Below are 21,471 nucleotides of genomic sequence, written 5' to 3'. Positions count from 1 at the left end.
TTTGCGCTACTGTACCCTATCGGGTCAGAAAACACCGTTCACTTAAAATGCTGAGATCTCTCCTGCCAGGTCTGGAGGGTGGACGGAAGATACAGTCCTTTGATTTTAGCCACAGATGTTTAATTCCTTGCTCTAAAGCAGTGGGAGGAAGAGGGAGACCAAATGGAGACTAGGAAAAGGCCACTGGGAAGCGCTCTTCTGATTCTTCAAGGATGGTGTGCCTCAGAGCATCTTATTGAGACACTCCCTTATCTCGGCCCAAAATCACCTGGGCAGGATAATAAAAAACTGTCAGCAGGCTGAGGAGAGTCCAGGCTGAGGCTCAAGAAAAGAAAGATATCTAAGACATTTTTATATATAAATTTATGGGGTATGAGTGCAATTTCATTACAAGCATAGATTATGTAGTGGTTAAGTCAGGGCTTTTATGCTATCCATCACCCAAATGATATACATTATACCCATTAAGTAATTTCTCCTTATCCTTAATCCTCACACCCCTCACCTCTGAGTCTCCACTGTCTATCATTCTATTCTCCATGTCCATGTTTTTAGCACCAACTTATAAGTGAGAACATGTGATGTTTGACCTTCTGTGTCTGGCTTGCTCCACTTAAGGTAATGGCCTCCAGTTCCATCCATATTGCTACAAAAATCATGATTTCATTCTTTCTATGCTTAAATACTATTCCATTGTGTGTGTGTGTGTGTGTGTGTGTGTGTGTGTGTGTGTGTGTGTATTTTCTTTATCCATTCATCTGCTGATGGATATTCAGGTTGATTCCACATCTTTGCTATTGTGAACAGTGCTGCAACAAACACAAATGCAGGTATCTTTTTGATATAATGATTTCTTTTTGTTTGGACAGGTACCCAGTAGTGGGCTTGCTAGATCAAACAGAACTAATTGATGATTGATGATGCTGGTACTGGCCAGTAACTAGCAAGAGATAAAGTACTTAGCAGGGCTGAAAATGCCAACACTCTGAGATCACTGACCTTCAAAAGCTCCTCAAAAGCCCTGAAGGTAAAGCCCAAACATATTCATCCAGCATTCAGAAACGACCCTGTATCATCTTCCCTCTGTACATCCCAGAGCCTCTTTTTTAGTACACCTTTTATTCTACTCCATGACCCACCCATATGAAATTATCTGACACTCTCAGGCATCTTGTACTATATATTCGATCATGTATCCCTAATACTTATTACAGTGTCGGCATATAGTTGGCTTACTAAATGTTTTCAGAATTAGTGAATTTTCCTGTATCCAGGTATCCAAGAAGCACAGTCTTTAGATCAATGGGAACAATCTCAAAGCCCTGGCACAGTGATATATTAATGGCACACAGATAGTGACCAGTTGTAAAGTGATCTCTTGTTAAAAATAAAGTACTACAATTTGCAAATAATCTACTCCCTCTTCACAAATGAGGTGGCTTTTAATCTTAACCCCTGACAGCTCTATTTTCATTCATTTCCACCCCAGTATGCTGTCCTAAAAGGGAAATAAAGCACGAGAGTTAAGGCTTGAACTTGAAGAATTGTACACATTCCATGTTGTGACCTGAGGTGACTGTTCACTTGAGCTTTATCTGTCAGGTGTGTCAGTCAGATAAGTAGGGTGAAAGTGGCTTCATCAGGGGATCACAGATATCTGGCTTCCCTGTGGCAAGTACACCTCTAAGAACAAAGTCTTCAGAGCCAGATGACAAGAATGGCCCAGACAGGCAACCAGGGAAGGCCAGGCCCAGCGTACATCAATGCAGAGCATCAAGTTCAGAGTAATAGGTATACATTTCTCTATTCCTGCCTAGACAGATAGAACTGCCTTGCACACGGTAAAATGTGGAAATGCAGAGAAGCACATGCAACTGAAGAAGACAACCACAGCAACAAGGAAGGGCCACTGAGAGCTAAGAGAGCCATGCCAAAGACTCCAGGATCTCGGAGTAGGCCTGGTACCAGTTATACACTTGGGACCCAGTACTTTCCCACGCCATCACTTGGCACACTTGGCATTTTGTATACTTAAAATAATGTCCTTAATGTCCATCTTTCCTGACAGACACAAGCAGGGCTTGTGACACTACAGCTTCTGGCATGCAGTTGGCACGTCACAAACATCTGATGAATGCACACACTCTTGCCTTTTCATACCTTCTTGTCAAGTCTTTAGTGAGGAGAAATTGCTGATTAAAAAAGAATTAAACTTATGAGAGACTCCTAGCTCCACTGAAGGTGGAGACAAGGTCTGATTTGTGTACTGCTATAGTCCCAGCTCATAGCACGCTGTAGTCATTTAATCAATGTTGAATAAATAAACGAATGGATTCATATGTCTTATCTAGGTATCTATTTGCTGAGTTAATTTGATAAATTTAATGATTTGCTTCTGACCATAATTTCACTTCATTCCTTCAACAAGCTTAATAACTCACTAGGTGCCAGGCACACAGCTGCTAAGGAAAAAGAGATGCAAGCTACAATTTCTGTCCACATGAAAGTCACAATTTAAAAAAGGAGAAACATATAAACAAATTAGGACAATAACTATTCTAAATCCAAAAACAGAGGTTTGTGTATTTTAAACAGCTTTAGTCAGGGAGCATTAAAATAAAAAGTTCCAAATAGGGAACATCCCAGCCAACCCCCTAATCATAAGCAGAGATTACACACGCTTGAGTTTGCCAGACCACCAACCTCAACGTCGAGAACTACCTTCCTGATGCCCCAAAACGAGTGTCATTCTGATCACAATAGTACTGCTGGAGAACCTAGTTTCAGACTCTTTTGTTGGCATTTAAGGTTCTAAAAAGCATTAAGGAGAAAACTGGATAATGATGATAAGCCTATTCACTTTAGCCAACTTAATATCACACCAATTATAAGGCTGAATACTTTAAAACAAAGCTGTTAATTTAACTTATTCATACAAATTTCTGTGTTACATAGCAAATTTGTCATCAGATTTTGGACCTACAGATTAAATAGTATATAAGTATAATCACAGCCTTTAATTCACACTTTTCTGAGTCTCTCAAATCTTTTTTAGAATAGTATAAGCCTTTCTAAACAACTGTTCATATATTTTTTTAAATTGAATTTTAAGATGTGTATTTTCCAAAAACAAAATACAACTCCCATTGGTAAATGGGATATTGAGACACAACAGCTAACTTTTGCTTGGGAACATTTAATAAGTACTCACTTTAATGCTCTCTCCAGAAATGTCAATCATTTAAAATATAGAATATTACACAACTAAAATTGTACTTATGCAGCATTATGTAGTATTTAGTACTTGTTGGAGTATCTATTGCTACATAATAAACCGTTCTAAAACTTAATACATTATTATTGTTTATGGTTTAATATTTGTTTATTGTAATTATTTTGCTTAATGATATAAAATAACATTATTTTCCATGGTTTTGTGGGTTGACAGGGCTCTGCAACAGTTTTCACTTGGAGTCTTCCTTGCAGTTGCAGTCAGTTGGCTGCAGCTAAAGTCATCTGAAGGCTCAACTATGCTAGAAAGCCAAACGGCTTACTCAGAAGTCTGGCAGTACACACTGGCTGTTGTATGGCATGCCTGTCTGGACTCTCCACATTACTTGGGGTTCTCACAACATGGTCCCAAGAGATACAGACAAAAACATACAATTATATTGCATGTTAACAGATACAAGTTAACAAGCTTCCCCTGTCCTAGCATCTGAGGTCCTAGCACATCACTTCTGCTGCATTCCATTAGCCAAGCAAGTCACTGTGCCCAGCTCAGATTCAGGAAAGGGAAACTGGACCGTACCTGTTAATGTGCAGCACGTGCATACAGGGAGGAAAGAGATTACTGGCACCATCTTAGAGACTACCTTACTAAACCATTATTCCAACTAATCCACATTACGTTCTACATGGGTAGTACTAGCTTTTCCTCTCCCCAAAAAGCTCAAGTTAGGCAAAGACATATTGAATGAGAATGCAAATACCATTTAAAAAATGTAGAAAAATCACAGCCAATACCTCTAGTCAGTTCAATCCCTCACATCAATGTAACTCTACTCTTGTAACCTTAACTACGGTAAAACAGAATTTAGTTCCACAAAAGACTTTTGTCTATTTTCCCACGGAATAATTCAATAACCCAAAAAATTTGTCAAGAGAATGAAATCCAACTTATTTTAAAATTTCACCTTTTACTCTCAAAGCCCATCAAAATCCAGTATGCCTGGATCAGAAGTCCTTATTTCAGAAACATCATTTGGCATGCCAAAAAAGTATTCCTTACTGGGAAATTTAAAACTTTCTTTCCTGGTGATATTTAAGAGAGCTGACTGACTCATGGGCAGGTGACACAGAGATTAAGAACAGAGGGCACTCTGCCAAGTGGGTTGATGACCATCAGAAAGAATTTTCACAAAGTAGAAATGAAGAAAAAGAAATGGGGTAATGATGCTGTCGGTCCCTGAAAGGGAAGTGATTTTTCAAACGGTCTGATTTTCCCTTTTACAAAGGAAAATGCCTTATTGTGATAGAATAAGAATGCTCAATTTCACGCAGGTATATATTTGGAGCCAAATAAAATACAATGGTATTTTAAAGTCATTTATCTTAAATAATTCATTGGCAAGACACACAAAATTCCCCAAGAAATATGTGGGTTCTAGAAACAATAAAAGATTCACTAATTCCAAAATCAATTAAAGATAATTTCAAACAGTTACAATGAGGCATATTCTCTTGTCCCTATAGGACATAAGCTGATGAAGCTTAGAAATTCTAAAACTGTTAAATTTTCTCTAAAATCATAATAAACTATATTTAAAAGTTATTAAATTTGTACATCTCTTCTTCTTATACAGACATAAAAACAGAAATAGCTAAGCGTGTTCCTCAGGCACTTAACCTAGATAATTGTGACCCCAGTACCCGTTCCTCCCCCTCCTTTCTCTCTATACCCACAAGCTGCTCTTCCTTTCTCTTCATGGAATATCACAATACTCCAAAATGCCCCTTCTAGGCATCCTATATTCATCTGTGACTCCTCCCTATTCTTCACCACCTATACAGGGTATGTCTAAACCTTGTCCAAATTTTGTCAGTACTTATCTCAAAGGTGCCCCTCATATCTGTGCCCTATTCTCAGATCCCATGGCCATCTCATGTGGGTCCCTATTCCTGCTCACCTGGCTCCATCATGTCTCCTGACCGGGCCTCCCTGACTCAAGTGCTGCTTCCTTCAATTCTTGCTGGAGAATGATTCAGAGCAGCCTTCCTAAGAGGTAAAACTGTTATGTTACTCCTCTACTCAAAATCAAACACATGCAACAAAATGTTTTCCCAATTCATACCAACTCATCAATCTCAGCCTGTCTCAACAGAAGTCATCCTTCAACATGTATCCTCAAACTCAGTTATAGTGGACAGGCCACCCTTACTGTATCTGTAGGTGCGTACTCTGCTCACGCAGTCACATTTTCCCTGGCCTGCCCTCCACCATACTCTTTCAAACACAACTGAAATATCACCCTCTATCTCTAGTCCTAGAATCCACCAGCCCTCCCCAACCTGACTCAACCAACTTCCTTTTGCAACTGTCTCTAAGCTTTTTATGCATGCCTCCTAATGTATCCATGAGGATTTTAAGCTGATTCTCACCCTTAAAAGACTCCTTTCTGTTCTCAACCAAGACTGCATATACTGTATACAATGCCCCTGGAGCTAGGAATGTTCTTGCCTTCTCCTTCCTTTAGTATACAGCAGCCCTCACTCCTCCTGCTTTAGTTCACATACACATCTTAATTCACATAGAATGACTTCTTTTTCCTTCAACATCATGCTCACACTTACTCACATGGTTCATTCATCCACTTGATGCATTGGTCAAAATTTTTTTTGGATAATTTTCAAATCCTACTTCAAAAGACCACCCAAAACCTCTAGATAAATTCAAAAGTGTCTGATGCCTAGGAACTCCGAGACACCCACCCTTGTTTGGGCTCAGAGACTCACGGTCTCACTGCATGGTATCAAGAGAAAGTGCAAAAGGCACAGGTCTGTTAAACCCAGATCTACATTCTGAACAACCTGGGGATCAGGGACAAGAAAGTTCATGAAAGAAAATTAATGAAATATAAAACAATATAAAAGACTTGCTGTTACTTGTAACCACTGGCAATTCTATTTTAATTTTGTAAGAACTAATTTGGCTGTTTCTGCAAACAAGGCTGGAAAGAACTGCCATCTTAGAAACCTGAAACCTGTGTAAGATAATTGGGTTTTTGAAATGGTGTTCAAAAGGCAGTTTCTGAAATAACTTTCTAATTGGTCCAGGTGCCTTCCATGTTGAAATCAAATGTGATTATATAAGACATGAAGTTTTCTGTGGTAAACAGTTACAAACAACAATTTCTTTTGAAACTAATGTTTATAAAACGGATATTTATGAGCTTGTGCCGTAACTCACTGAGTGACTGTTTTGGCTCAATGTGTCTAATGCAATGAAAACATAAGCTCTACAATTTCCAGATGATCCATAGTTTCTAAGAACAATGTACTAAAATGGACTTGAGGCACTGCACACAAAGAGTTGAGCAACTGGCACTTACCTACCTCAGTGTAGTTTGGAATGGTCAAGAGGTCCTTTGAGACAAAGGCAACAGAGACAAGAAGGGAAAGGTCTGAAAGCATACCAGGAGCACCTCCAAAGCCCAAGGCTTTGGAAAAATTCAAATCTTCAAACCAAACCTTGGTTTAAAGCTACAATGTGAAAACTAAGACAATATTGGCCAGGCATGGTGGTCCACACCTATAATCCCAGCACTTTGGGAGACTGAGGCCAAAAGATCACTTAAGCCTAGGAGCTCAAGACCAGGCTGTGGAACATAGCAAGATCCTGCCTCCACAAAAAATAAAAAATGTTGCCAGGCATGATAGTTCATGCCTGTACTCTCAGCTATTCAGGAGGCTGAGACTACAGGACCACTGAATCTAGGAGTTCAAGGTTTCAGTACACTATGATTGCACCACTACACTCCAGCTTGGGCAGCAGAGAAAGACCCTCTCTCAAAAAAATATATATATATCTTCCCCAAAAGATGACCTGCTACATCCAAATAGCTGTCTCATCCACCATCCAAGCAAAAAACAAAGACCATGAATGGGTTAGGAGAAAGTAGTTCTAGACAGGGATGAGAAATGGCTCCAATGCCCTGAGGGAGACCTTGCTGAGGCTTGACTGAGGTTGCCAGGGTCTGACTGCATCCTAGGAAACAGAACCCCTTTATAGAAACCATAACAAATTGGCCTAAATCCACATAGGGCCTCTAAGTAGGGGTGCTTCCCTAACTGAATAAAGGAGCTAACTGGACATGGAATGGAAGAGGTTCTGCTTTTATCAGCTCCTGGGTAGAAAATTAATCTAGAGCTATTAAGTGGACAAAGTTATCCACCAAAACCCTACACAGTTAAAAAGAAATCACTGCTCATAGGATGTGGAAAGCCACAAAAAAAATCACCCCCAACTTAATGACAAAAAGCTGAAAAATTTAGAGTCATTCTTTTGAGCTTAAGGTCATGAAACATTTTGTGAGCTAAGGTCACAAGACAATCAGATGAACTAAAAGTCAAATAATGGAACACAGAATGTCTCACCTTTGTCAGAGGAAGAGAGAGCTCTCATAATTGGGTAGGAAGGAAAACAATGAGAGCTGATTCCTTAAAACCCCAAACCTAGCTCAGCTACTGACCAGAATGACTCAAGCCCTGACTCACATTAATGGCCTAGCAGAAGAAGAGGTGTACCTGTTTCCAGGCACAAGCAGTATTTACTTTAGTCTCCAATTAGACTTAGAGACTTAGTTTCTTTTACACACACACACACACAGACACACACACACAGACATTCAATCAAAAATTATGTGACACTTAAAAAGCAAACTCCTGTAACCTTTCCACTAATTATCAAGAGAGAATAGTCAAAACAATGAGATCCACAGATGGCCCTGATGATAGAAATACTAAAGAGAGAATTTAAAAGAATTACAATTAATACGTCAAAGAATCTAGGGAAAAAGGTGGGCCACACAGATGAACAAATTGGCAATTTCAACAGAAATATAGAAACTATTTATTTTCTTATTTTTAAATGTAAATTTGAAACTGCAATGTGTTATGGCCCAAATGTAATAGTATCTTTTTTGAACTGAGTCTTACAGGGTCTTAACCTGTTATTTAGGCTGGAGTGCAGTGGCACAATCATAGCCAACTGCAGCCTCAAACTCCTGGCCTCAAGCAATCCTCCCTCCTCAGCCTCCCAAAATGCTGGGAATATAGGAATGATCCACTGTGCCAGGGCTTATAGAAACTACTATTAAAAACCCAAGTGAAAATTCTAGAGATGAAAAACATATTATCAAAGATATACTCTTTTAATAGGGAGACTGAGCACAACAGAGGTAGAAAAATCAATGAAATTGAAAATATCAGTAGAAATTAGAAACAAAGAAAAACACTGAGATTTTTTAAAATGCAAAGGAAACAAAAAGAGAATAGGGCGCTCAAGAGCTCTGAAACAATATCAAATACTCAAATGTGTAACTGGTGTCCCATAAGAAGACAGAAAGAAAGGTACAAAAAAAATTTTTTTTAAACGGCCAAGAATTTTCTGAGATATAACTAAAGATAGCAGACTACAGATCTAAGCTGGAAAAATACAATGGAAAAACATAAATAGGCACAACATAGCCAGAAGCTGAAAACCAAGTATAAAGAAAATATACTGAAGGAAATAAAATTACCAGCCTTCACCTCAAACCCTGGTCTCTCCACGAAAGGTCAGTCATTAATTGGAATTTAGCAAAATTATCTCCCACATCTGGGCTCTTACTGCACCCTATAGACAACAACTAGGGTAAATGGCTTTGTGCTCCTTCTAGAAGGCATTCGTGCAGTCACCACAGAATGCAAACTGGGGGTACAGGCCTGACACAGCATCTAGGGTCATCTCACCAAAACTTCCTGAAGATGTAACTTACTGAATTAAATAGCTTTTCTTTTCTGTTGTTATACTGGAATTAAAAACTTTTAAAATAGAACCAAAAGTGTCTGGGAATTACAGCTCTCTAAATGTCTATGTGATGTGAATGCAAAATTGAAGCTGAAATGTGTTATGGCCCAAATGTAATAGTATCTTTTTAAACTGAGACTTACAAAATGCAAATAACACTGGGAAAATATGACCTTGCAGAGGTTGTTCCTCTAGAACATTTTAAAAATATCTTTTGAGTTTTAATAGTAATTTGATTTTACTAGCTGATAACCTTAGTAGGCTTTTAAAAATTTGAAATTTTTTGAAAATCTGGACTAATATGCAAAGGTTATGTGTATTTATTCAATGCTTGGGAAACAGGATTTTCAAAATAAAACTGAGTAAAATATTTAAAAATGCATGAAAAAGGAATATTAAAGAAGAGTTTGAGGTAAAACCCAAAAGGCTTACACATATTTACCCTGTTTCTTGGATAGCGCTCTCTACTCATTGTGGGGGATCCTGCCTAAAATCCTGGGTGCTTCTGGTCTGTGCATTCTCTTTAGTTCCCTTAGTCAAAGCCTAGCATTTGTTTTCTTTTTGTGCAGTTAACGTCAGAAAACTGACAAGGGGCCATCTGCAGCTGAATACTTTGGAGACAGTATTGGGATCTTTAAATCGAGGTTCAAAAGTTTAAAAGAATATGGGACTTTTAAATTTGGGGTCATTACTATAATTTGTTTGGTCTGGAAATATACCAGAAAATATATGAGGGAGCAGAATCAGAAAATATTCAATTAAATAATAGGCAAAAAATTGCAAATGGTCTCTGTAGTCAGTCTCTCTAGGTTCAAATCCTAACTTTGCTACTTACTTGGTTTGTGCCTCGATTTCCTGCTTTTTTAAAGAAATCATAGTAACAGCTACCTCATAGAGTTGTTGTGATGCTTAAATGATTTGATAAATGTGAAGGCCTAGAGAGTACCAGCATATAATTAGTGGTTTTTATATTTTTATTCATCTTAACTATCTGTATTATTCTCATTAATAACTTTATATTAAAACAAAGTAAAAAACAAATTAATTGAATTGGAAACGCCTCACCTTCTGGAGAAAACCCAAAAGATATTTTTTTGTGCAGTGATTTAAACAACTTCTTCTGTGTGTAATCACGTCTGTCTTCAGTAATCAAGTAAAACAACATCATATGTAAATTTCTGTCAATATCACTGGTTTTTATTAAGAGGAACCCGAACCTTTGCCTATATGTTGGCATCTTCTAAATAAACATATTATTGATACATTTATGACAACTGCTCACATATAAAATAACCTCCAAATCTAAAACTAATTTAAACCTCCTTCATAATACTCGTTGTGAAATATTTTGAGTATTGTACATTTAAATCATACTATTATAAACAGGAATATCTGTCTAATCCTTTATGGTTTATGAAGTACTTTTATATCTAGGAAGTACTCCAATTCCTAATATTCATATAATATGAATATGATACTACAAACTAGAAGGAGAAACCTGTTATAGATTTGCTTTAATGAGTCGAGAAGCTTCCTCTCTTCACCGCAAAGACAAAAAGAGTATTTTCTTAAGGGGACCTCAGAGGATAGCTTTTATGTGCTACAGAACTGATGTGGAAGGCTACAATATTTTTATTCTGGGAAGAATATTATTATTATATGTTTTCTCCAAACTTTTTGTTTTATAGCTAAGGTAAAAAGTAAAATTCAGGAGAGGCTTAAATTAGAATTGTTCTAAAGGGGATTAGGTAAGTCTCTTAAAATTTGAAAAAAATATATCATTTACATACAGACCATAAGCACTTTAAAAGGGCAAACTGAAAAGGATCTGTCAGAGACAATGCAGTGAAAAGCTGTATAGAGCAAAATCAAGAACAGCTATTTAAAACAATACAAAATTTCCATGTGGAAAGTTCATTTAAAGTGTCTAATTGTGCCTTAAATGGAATAGTGAGCTATGAAATGGTGGCTGATGGTGAGTGAGCTGCTTACATTTTTAAAAAAGTATGTGAGACACATACTTGAGTCTGGAAAAGGCATAGATAACAGAGTGACAATAGTCCAGTAAGAGTGTTGACAGCAAGGGAACAAAGAGCACCCTGGGGAGAATGAGCCACAGCACTAGGCATGCCCTGTGAAGCACCGAGCTACACTTCCATATTTTCCACCTGTCCTAGGAATTTATCTGCAATGTCTTTGCAAATATACTTGCTCAGAAGTATTACTTAATGGTCAAATGCTGACAAACCTGCAGACTCTATTAAAAATCTTCCTATTACTGGTGAATATTCTGCAAGAAAAACCTTAAAATATTGTAGTATTAAAATGTTAAAAATCTACTTATCTGGCAGTTGGTCATTTGTAACTCCTGAAAATTGATTCCTGATTCAAAGACTAGAAATCCTTTTGGGATTTCAATTTTTGTTTTCTTTTTTTTTTCATTGTTTTATCTTTTAAAAAATTATCCTTAAATGTCCATAATAAATATAGATATATAACCTCCAGTATATTGCCTTTATTTTGTAAAAAAGTTAAATATATTTATTTTAAAGTATCATTTTTATTATCAATATTAATGAGACAGATTATAATCTTACCCTGGTGTGAGTACGAATGTGCATCTTCAGTCCATCATTTTTACTGAATCCTTTTTCACAGTAAGGGCACTGATAGGGACGTTCACCTACAAAGAAAGGAAGCCTCCATGTCAGAAAAAGGTAAAGTAGCAGAACCAGTCCTAGAAGTGTGCTATCACTTCTCACACACTCAGATCCTGGCCACCACATATGCCCTGTGCTACTTCAACAAGTGGCTACAGGCACAGAGGGGCAGACCCAAGCATGGGCCATGCAGGACAGCAATGGACTGTGGCCTCCCCTCCTATGGAGAGTACACAGAGCTCAGAGCACTTCTAATACCCAAAAATAAACAACATTTACCAGTAGCATATTTGCTGCATATTTCTTTTAATAGTTGAGCTCAAATTAAATCTCCTAATTTTAAGAATTTGTTAAAAATATTTTGTTAATCGCTTTGCTCTGTTACTGTGCTACTCTTGAAAAAGGAATTATTTAAATGATTCATTGACATCTTGCTTTGTTTTATTTTTTGTTTCATATAAATGAATTTGTCTCAGTTAAGGCTGTGAGTTTCAAAAGAATTTCATGAAATTGGTATATGTTCAAAAGGACCATTGGTAGTGCAGCTAAATAATAATTAATTCATACTTCCTGATATAATCAAATACCTCTCACCTAGAGGCTATAATTTAGAAAATAGCCAAGATGTTTTTCATGACAAGCAAGCACATGTATATACAGCACATTCTTTTAAAAACATTCAACTGTGAAGTGACAAAATGTAATCTCCAAAAGGGATCTGAAGATGCCCTCTTGTCAAAGCCAAATTATTTACGATGGACTGTAGTTCAAAATCACTAGCTCAAAATCACAAATTGATTTATTCTTTCATTTAACAGTGTACTTTCATGGCAGGATGCTAGACCCTGGCTGCAATCAAAGATTAACATGATAAAATATTTTCCTTCAGCTAATGTAAAACTTCTGTCTTTCCTTCCCTTCAGAGTCAGGCCTTTTGACTAGCAGGGTATGTTCTTCCTTTACTCTCTCATATTCCCCTTGGTTCTAATCCTAATTCAATCTAGATATCATATGCATTATCCCAGTCAATTCTCTTATGGGGTCAACAATGCCCCTTGTTGGTTGATCCAGTGATCACTTTTCATCAAGGCCTTCCTCGACCCTCTCTCCCCCATCCCTGACACTGCTTCATGAAATGGACAGTTACATTCCTGGGTCTCAAGGCTGGTCCCGCTGCATAATGGCCTTACACTGTTCTCCCAAACTTTGATTCCAGCACTAACATCATGGGGAAGCACCTGCAGCGGTGCCCCCTGCCAAGTGGAATTTTGCAGCCTCTCCTCCTTGGGGAGGAGCACTCAGGATTCCCCTTTTGGACCAGGCACTGTAAAATGGTGACAAACACCGAAAGTAGCAAGAAACTAAAAAACAACAATCACAGCTCAAATAGGAACAGGACCCTTAAATGAGCCATCCATACTTGCCAACTTCTCTGAGACAAAATCAACCTTTGCACTAGGTAAGCTGACCTAGAATTATGGACCTTAGGATCATTGTGACTCTAGGAAGGTGTGGCTTTTCACAGTCAGTAGAACAAAGGCTAGGTAACATCTAGGACAATATAATCTTATTTTAATCCTAAGTTGATTGTACATGCTTATCCGAATTCCAGATGTCTATTGAGCCCCAGTCTCCAGGTACAGATACGTCTAACAGGTACCCTCCTTTGCGTATCTCACAAACAGCTTAAATCAGCATGCATTGTTTTGAATTTGTGGTATTTATCCTTTGGTCTTGTGCATGCTATATGTCCTGTACTGATTAGTTGTACCACATTCACCTAGTTACCAAATAAAAAACTTGGGAGCCATCCAAGACACCCCCACTTTTTTACTCACTTCTCCCTCCATCTAGTCTCTAAGTCACAATTTCACTTCTCCGATATTTCTAGAATTTTTCTATTTCAGGATGATGATAAAAATGAACATCACAGTACTAGCAGTAACAGCATCAGCAACAATAGTAGGAGTACAGCAGGAGTTATCATTTATTGAGATCTTAATCATTTAACCTTGAACCACAAAGGAAAAAGACAAGCAGAAAACAGCGGAATGTGACTGCTAAATGGTGGTAGCTCCTTTCACAATTCCAGATTTTTCATTTTCTTCTTTATAAAGTATAAAAAGTCATTTATTAGATTTTTCAAAGTTTATTTTACTTTAGTGATAGATAATAAAGAAGGCTAAAATGATTCCTTCTTATTTATTAACAATGAAATCCATCAACAAATCAAATCTGTATTAGGGATAAAGCATGGTAAGAATAGTAATGTGCTCTACACTTATGTAAAACTATTTTTCTAGCAAGCCTAAGATAATTTACTATTCATAGCTATTCTCTTTGTATCACATAGCTTTATGTGTGGTTTTGTTCTCTAAACACCAATAGAATAGCTAGCAAACAAAAACAAAAGACTTGCAGTCATCAGGTAAATAATTGTACGTTAATCCTAATATAATATATCAGGTTACTATTCCCTTTCATAGTAGCCAAAATCAATCAACAAAGAAATATAGTTAAAGACTAGTAAGGAATTTTAAAGAAGGAAACATAACAAATCCATTTCGGATTTTACCTACTGTCATAATATAGGAATTCTGTTCAGAGACTTAAAAAGGCTAACTTAAGGCATGGCTTTTTTTTTTTTTTTTTTTTTTTTTTATTGCATTTTAGGTTTTGGGGTACATGTGAAGAACATGCAAGGTTGTTGCACAGGTGCACACCTGGCAGTATGATTTGCTGCCTCCCTCCCCTTCACCTATATCTGGCATTTCTCCCCATGCTATCCCTCCCCAACTCCCCACCCCCCCCACTATCCCCCCTCCCCCCAACAGACCCCCGTGTATAGTGCTCCCCTCCCTGTGTCCATGTGTTCTCCTTGTTCAACACCCACCTATGAGTGAGAACATGTGGTGTTTCATTTTGTGTTCTTGTGTCAGTTTGCTGAGAATGATGTTTTCCAGGTTCATCCATGTCCCTACGAAGGATGTGAACTCCTCCTTTTTAATGGCTGCATAATATTCCATGGTGTATATGTGCCACATTTTTCCTGTCCAGTCTATCATCGATGGGCATTTGGGCTGGTTCCAGGTCTTTGCTATTGTAAACTGTGCTGCAATGAACATTCGTGTGCATGTGTCCTTATAGTAGAACGAGGAACACTTTTACACTGTTGGTGGGAGTGTAAATTAGTTCAACCACTGTGGAAAACAGTGTGGCGATTCCTCAAGGACCTAGAAATAGAAATTCCATTTGACCCAGCAATCCCATTACTGGGCATATATCCAAAGGCATGGCTTTTTAAATCCTTCTTTGGAATGTGATTGTCCTGGGTTTGAATACTGCTCATCCTCCTTCCAGCTGTAACTCCAAGAAAGTCACCCAACCTCACTGAACCTTTGAAAATTGGATAAATTATGCCTATCTTATGGGTGCAGTGACCATATATCCAGCTTTGTCTAAAGTAGTCTCAGTTTATGCCTGTTATCCCAGAACAATATAGTAATAGCTGGTTAATTTTACAGTCAACTTGACTAGGTTAAGGGATGTGGCCAGATAGCTGATAAAACATTATTTCTGGGTCTGTGAGGGTGTGTCCAGAAGAGATGAACATTTGAATTAGTAGACTGTGGAAAGAAGATTCACCCTCACCAATGTGGGCGGGCTTCATCCAATCCATTGAGGGTCCGGATAGAACAAAAAAATGGAGGAACAGTGAATTAATTAATTCTCTCTCTGCTTTCCTCTTTCTCCTTCCCTCCCTTGATCTCTCTCCTTGATCTGAGATGACATCCATCTTCTGCCCTTGGACACAGAAGCTCCCAGTTCTCTGGCCTTCGGACTCCAGTACTTACATCAACAAACCCCTGCTCCTGGTTTTCAGGCCTTTGGCCTTCGACTGAGTTACATGATTGGCTCCCCTGGTTTGCAGAATTTCAAACTCAGGCTACATTACACCTCTGGTTTTCCTGGGTCTCTTGCAAAGGGCACATCAGGGGACCTCTTGGCCTCCATAACTGTGTAAGCCAATTCCCGTAATCAATCTCCTCACATATAATGTATCTATACATACCCTATTGGTTCTTTTTCTCTGGAGAATCCTAATACAATATTACTCCCTTTCACTCTCTTAAGTGTCTCAACTGGGACAATAGATATATAGTCACTTGTTATGAATGAAACTGTGCCCTCCCACACCAAATTCATATGTTTAAGTCCTAACCCCCAGTACCTAATAATGTAGCCTTACTTGAGAATTCAGCTGTTCCAAACATTATTAGAGTAGTGTGGGCCCCTAATCAAATATGATTGATGTCCTTATAAAAAGACAGCCTTGTGAAGACAGACACATACAGGGAGAATGCCATGTGAAGATTGCAATTACGCTGCCACAAGCCAAGAACTATCAGAAGCCAGGAGAGAGGCCTAGAGCAGATCCTTTCCTCGCACCTTCAGAGGCAGCATGGCCATGCAAGTGCCTTGATCTCAGACTTACAGACTTACTGAGAGATGACACAGTTTTACTGTTTAAGCCACTCAGTTGGCGACATCTTCTTACAACAGCCTAACAAATTAACATAGTCATTCTACTCTTAATGGTGGCGATTATTCTTATCACTGATGTCTACACATCTGCTGCCCATGAGGCCTACATAAACCACTCAGAGTAAAAACTGGCACCTCTAGATGACTGGTATTTCTGCCCCATCCCTCACAACACTGGGCCGACAAATCTGGGAAACTTGGGTAAATACAACTCCATTCATTCATTCTATCCTAGAATGTACTCCAGCTTTCACCATGTAAATGGCTTTTATAAGCAATTTATTTGAAAACTATAGTGTATAGTCTGCAAATCAGTTTAGACTATACATTAAACTCTACCCTCTTGGTTGGAGGATGTTTAGGGCAATCTCACCTCTTTTTTGGACTACAAGGACAGAGCTATCTGCTGTCCCACATAATCTGAACCTGAAGGTTACCTGTACAGTCAACATGTTAATAACTACTAAAGTCATTTTCTTAATTTGCATATTAAAGATAAGTTGTTATTAGGTTTTCTTCACATTATGCATATAATATTTTCCTTCATTATTTCCAATTACTGTGAAGAATGTTTCTAAGAAATATTTTCATCTACACATAAAATAATCCTGAGGAAAACAAAAACTTACCTTCAATTTTATTCAACTCTAAGAATACAGGTCACTGTCAGTACATGGGCTCTGATGTACATTATGATCCAAGTCCAAACAACTACTATTTTTTAATATCTCAGGTAGATTTACACACTATCTTTATTTTGCTTAGGCTAGTCACATTATTCAAATTCTGACTAACATGTAAATTAATTAATCTGAAAATTAGCCAAAAAAGTAGCTAAAACCAAATCTAAAGGGAAATAATAACAAGCTGAAATTTATAGAGTCTATTAGGTTCTGTTCTACAGTTCAGAATGCTTAACATACATTTGCAACAATATTATAATCTAAGTATTCACATCCCTAGTTTACAAATGAGGAAAGTAAGGCACAGAAAGGATAAGTAATTTGCTCAAGATTACATAGCTTCTTATATAGTGGAGGCAGAGTTTGAACCTACTCTTAACCTCATGCCATCACATAAATTAGTAATATGGCTAACATTTTGTATAAATTGGGGTAGGCTTTCTAAAGTTAATGATGAAACCTCTGCTTCTGACAATAACAGTTAACATTAACCAGATCTTTCTGGCTGGTAGATTCCAGCATTCTTTTGGTTATCAATGCTCATCAGGAAAAAGCAGGGGGCAGGTTAGGAATGTGTGTTATGTCTTAAAGCAGTTCCCAAGTGCATGCAAATACAAACATAATATTAAGCTGTGTCTTGAGAACTACATACAGGTAGTCACTTTTAATGTTTAGAAGGGAAATACAATATTGGCAAATATGAGATACTATCCTATGAGATTTAGCTATTAGATTAATAAAATAGATTTAATCAACAGCAGCATAAATAATATTTAAGTGTACATAAGAGCAAAATATTTCTCATTTAACTAAAGAAAAATAGATAAGTTCTTTGCATCTCTTTCTTTAAATTATGTGCTGACACTGAGTAACACTGAAGGTCACTGTGTTTTCTTTGAATGACACATCAAGGAACAAATGGAAGCATGATGGTAATTATAAAAAGTTGATTTTGGTTGATTTTTAAAGGTGCCACAAAGTGGATACTCCTTGAAGCTAATTTATTCATTTTTAAAATATAGATATATATTTAAATATATAAGTAAAAATATTTATATATTATACAAATATATATAATTATATCAAAATTATAATTACATATTATTAAAATATTTATATTTTTTATTTATATATATTTACATATATTTTAGCACATACCATCTTCTAGTTACTGTACTGGGCTTTGAGAATGCAGTTGCGAATAGTTTCACAAAATCACTGTCTCTTCAACTTTACTAGTGTAATGAGAAAGACAAGAAAAAGTTAAAGAAAATTCATAAGATAATTTCAGATACTGATAAATTATACAAAACAAGGATGTAGTAGTGTTAAGAAAGATCCCTGGGCTGGAGAAGTGGGCAGGCATAGGACTTAGCTAAAGTCATTAGAAAAGGCAAAAAACAAAACAAAACAAAATAAAAAACCTGAATAAATGCAGTTCCTTAATGCAAATCTAGCATTATTCATGCACACCTTTTTTAGATCTTCATCTTTGAATTGGAGGTATTTTAACTCACTCAGCTTGAAGTGTATCCAAATTCTCACTGCTGGAACACCCAAGATGGAAGTAGCTTAAAAGCTACAATATTTGAAATGTGTATGGAGGATATTCAGAAAACAGCTCTAGAAAATTGGAGCTAGCCTTCCAAAGGCAGCTAGTAGTAATGAAAGGGAACATCTGGATGCCACGTGGAACACCTTACTCGACTTGAGCCCAGCCTGGCCCCAACAAGCTACCTTGAGCCTTTGACAAAGAAAATGTATTATGACGGCAACCACCCACTAGCAAGTATGACTAAAAGCAATAGGACAAAATCAGATCCTAGTTTAACATATGCCTTTCAGATTAAAATTTATAGATGTTACCATTGTTTTATGGAATATAATTTTAATTAAAGACATCTGAAGAATTCTAGCCCCCACCAAAGGATTAACATACTGATATTAAAACACCATCTTAAGAAAATTTGTGAAGGTAGCTTAGGATAACATGAATCTTGATGATAAAAAGATCCTAAAGCCACTAAATCACTGAATATCCATCTACTGCTATGTAACCACCTCAATATCCAACATCTTGACACAAATCCTTTAGAAAAATCTATGTTTACAATACATGAAATTAATAAAGAAAAACCCTGTGAATTACTTCAATCTTTATATTCTTAAATTATACCGTGAATTTAAGAAGTGAACCTGATCACTCCAGCAGAAGCCACAGAAATCAAATTTTTGTTCATGTTACTAAATACATTGAATATGTTAATAATGATTATGATCAAACTTAAAGATTAAAAAGTGTAAAATTGTGAAGATGATAAATTATGTGTCATGTATATTTTACCACAATTTTTTTTAAAGAGTGTACATCCAATGTGCCCTATGCTTTGAAACATTTTATAAACAAGCAGCAAAGCTAAATAGATAATATACATGTTTAATTATCTGGATTAATATAAAAATAGACCATTTTCAAAAAGCACTTTAATAACTAACTTTTGTCATTTAGTCTATTTTGAAAACTGATGTACATTTCAAAGAACTCATAATTCCTTGAAAATGTGAAAATATGTACACACAGAAAATGTAATTTAAAATGGAATAAAGTCATACACATTTATTTTCAATGAATCAAAATTAAATAATGTTTAAAGATTTTAGAGTCATAGCTTTTACTTCTTACTTTGAGTTTTCTAACAAAAATCAGTTTTAGAGATGGCAACACTTTCAAGTGAAAAAGCAAACCTCAAAAATGTATGTTTCATGAAAAATACTCTGAGATTGTTCCACATGTTTGAACTTTAAAATATATGTATTATATGGGAATTCTTTAGAAGAACTTTACATTTTTTTCCATGACTATCAGGGGACTGGCTTATTTTGCTTTTGTAGGCTAGGAAATGGTTACAAAACAGCAAACTGAATCATCCTAAATGAAAATTAAACCAAAAATGCAATTGTGAAAGCACCACCCAATTAGTTTTCCAACCTCACCATTCCAATCCCTTCAATTTATGAAGTATCTAATAAATTAGAAGTACACCATAGAGAGAAGTGAAATGGTACACTGACAAATAGGAGTAGCTCAAGTTCATTCTTGGCACCTTTCTGTGAACTGAAATACTTTTTTCTCCCTGCAGCAAAAAGCCATGAAACCCCACCGACCTTACCAAACCTCACCTTGTTACTGTTGGAATGCTCCCATTAATCAAATTCTGAGGAATCTCAATTAACCTAAACAAGTTAAACCCAAGGACACCATCTTTGAAAGAAGGACAACAAAAACTTGAACTTGACATTTACTCCTTGAATATTGAGAGATATTCTACTTTTAAAAGCTTAAAAGAGTTTACAGTTATAAGAAAGTGGGCAATAAAATGTAAAAATCAAGTAAGAAGACCTTTACTTTTCAAAAAACTTTTATCATCTGATTCAAAAAAAAAATGGAGTCTGTTTTTCAAAATCTATTTCTTTAAAGGATGCATTAATTTTCCTTAAGAATCTTACAGTCACAGTATCCCTCCTTCATTTCTGAAGAGATGTCAAATTGAAAGACATGAGGTTCATTGGGAGGAAGGGAAAAAAAGGGAGAGCCATGTGCTCACAAACTTTTCAGTCTGAAATCATAAAAAGCCAGATTGGCTGGATGTGTTGAGAGCCAACCAAAAAGTGATTTTTACTGATGAAAAAGAAAAAAAAATAAGAATATGAGATGCAGAACAAAAAGAGACAAGTTAATGAAGAGAAAGTAAAAGATCCCCTACTCAGGATGCTCTTGCTTCACCCAAGCAGGTGCCCCCATTACATGTGACTCGTCTAAGGAAACAAGACGACAATAAAGGGTCTTGATGTGAGGGCTGGCAAAAGCCAAGGGGACTGTTCCACAAACAGCAGAAAGATCTGAACAATCCAGACACTGGTCAAGTTTTCAAGGTTCTGATCCACAAACAAAAACTCTTCCGTGAGTGTTCCACACTGTTATGGTAAGGAACAATTTAAGTCAAGAAACGAGTGTTCTTAATCATTAATCTGGTTTTGTTGTTAGGGAGTCAGAATTTGGTGAGAAAATTATTAATCATTTCACCCAGTAGTTTTTTCTATTTTTAGGAATTTCTACCAAACTTTTATTTAACTCAATATTTATGTGTATAGTTGGTGGACAGTGGTTATGGAGTAACTAAGCAGTTAAACCTTAGGTTCCTGCACACAGAGGAGTTTCCTATAAATTGTGCCAGCAAGGAAGTATCAAGAGTATGTAACTTTGAGTAAGAAACCCATAAAATTATTCTCTCTCCCATAAAACTAGAGAAGATATAAAACCTTCCACAGCCTAGAAGGATAAGGCCGAGTTGCAAAAAAACAAGAGAGAGAGTTGTTCTTGGTGGAAAAATGGTAGCCATGGCAGAAGAAAGCATAAATTAGAGGTAATCAAATCTTTTACTTTCCTAAAGAAAAATGTTGGTGATCCAAGTCTAATAGGGGTATGGTACTAACATTATCTAATAATTTACCA

At 36.7% G+C, this 21,471-nt stretch overlaps 1 protein-coding gene across 7 annotated transcripts in view; it reads right to left on the bottom strand.

Annotated features, from left to right (window-relative positions):
• PRDM5 (PR/SET domain 5) overlaps positions 1-21,471 on the bottom strand; it is a 221,256-nt gene that overhangs the window by 43,658 nt on the left and 156,127 nt on the right. For 6 of the 7 annotated variants that reach the window (XM_012473048.3, XM_012473046.2, XM_064383912.1 and 3 more), the window contains one exon: positions 11,668-11,753. The exons of the other annotated variant lie outside the window; for it this stretch is intronic. In XM_012473048.3, coding sequence (XP_012328471.2) covers positions 11,668-11,753 — 86 coding nt within the window. The remainder of the gene's footprint in view (positions 1-11,667; positions 11,754-21,471) is intronic. 7 annotated transcript variants of the gene reach the window in all.

Source organism: Aotus nancymaae, unplaced genomic scaffold (genome assembly GCF_030222135.1).
Source record: "Aotus nancymaae isolate 86718 unplaced genomic scaffold, 86718_ANA_hifiasm-v0.15.2.pri h1tg000033l, whole genome shotgun sequence".
NCBI lineage: Eukaryota > Metazoa > Chordata > Mammalia > Primates > Aotidae > Aotus > Aotus nancymaae.
Note: the sequence above shows the minus strand (reverse complement) of the source record. Positions and strands in the feature narration are given on the sequence as shown.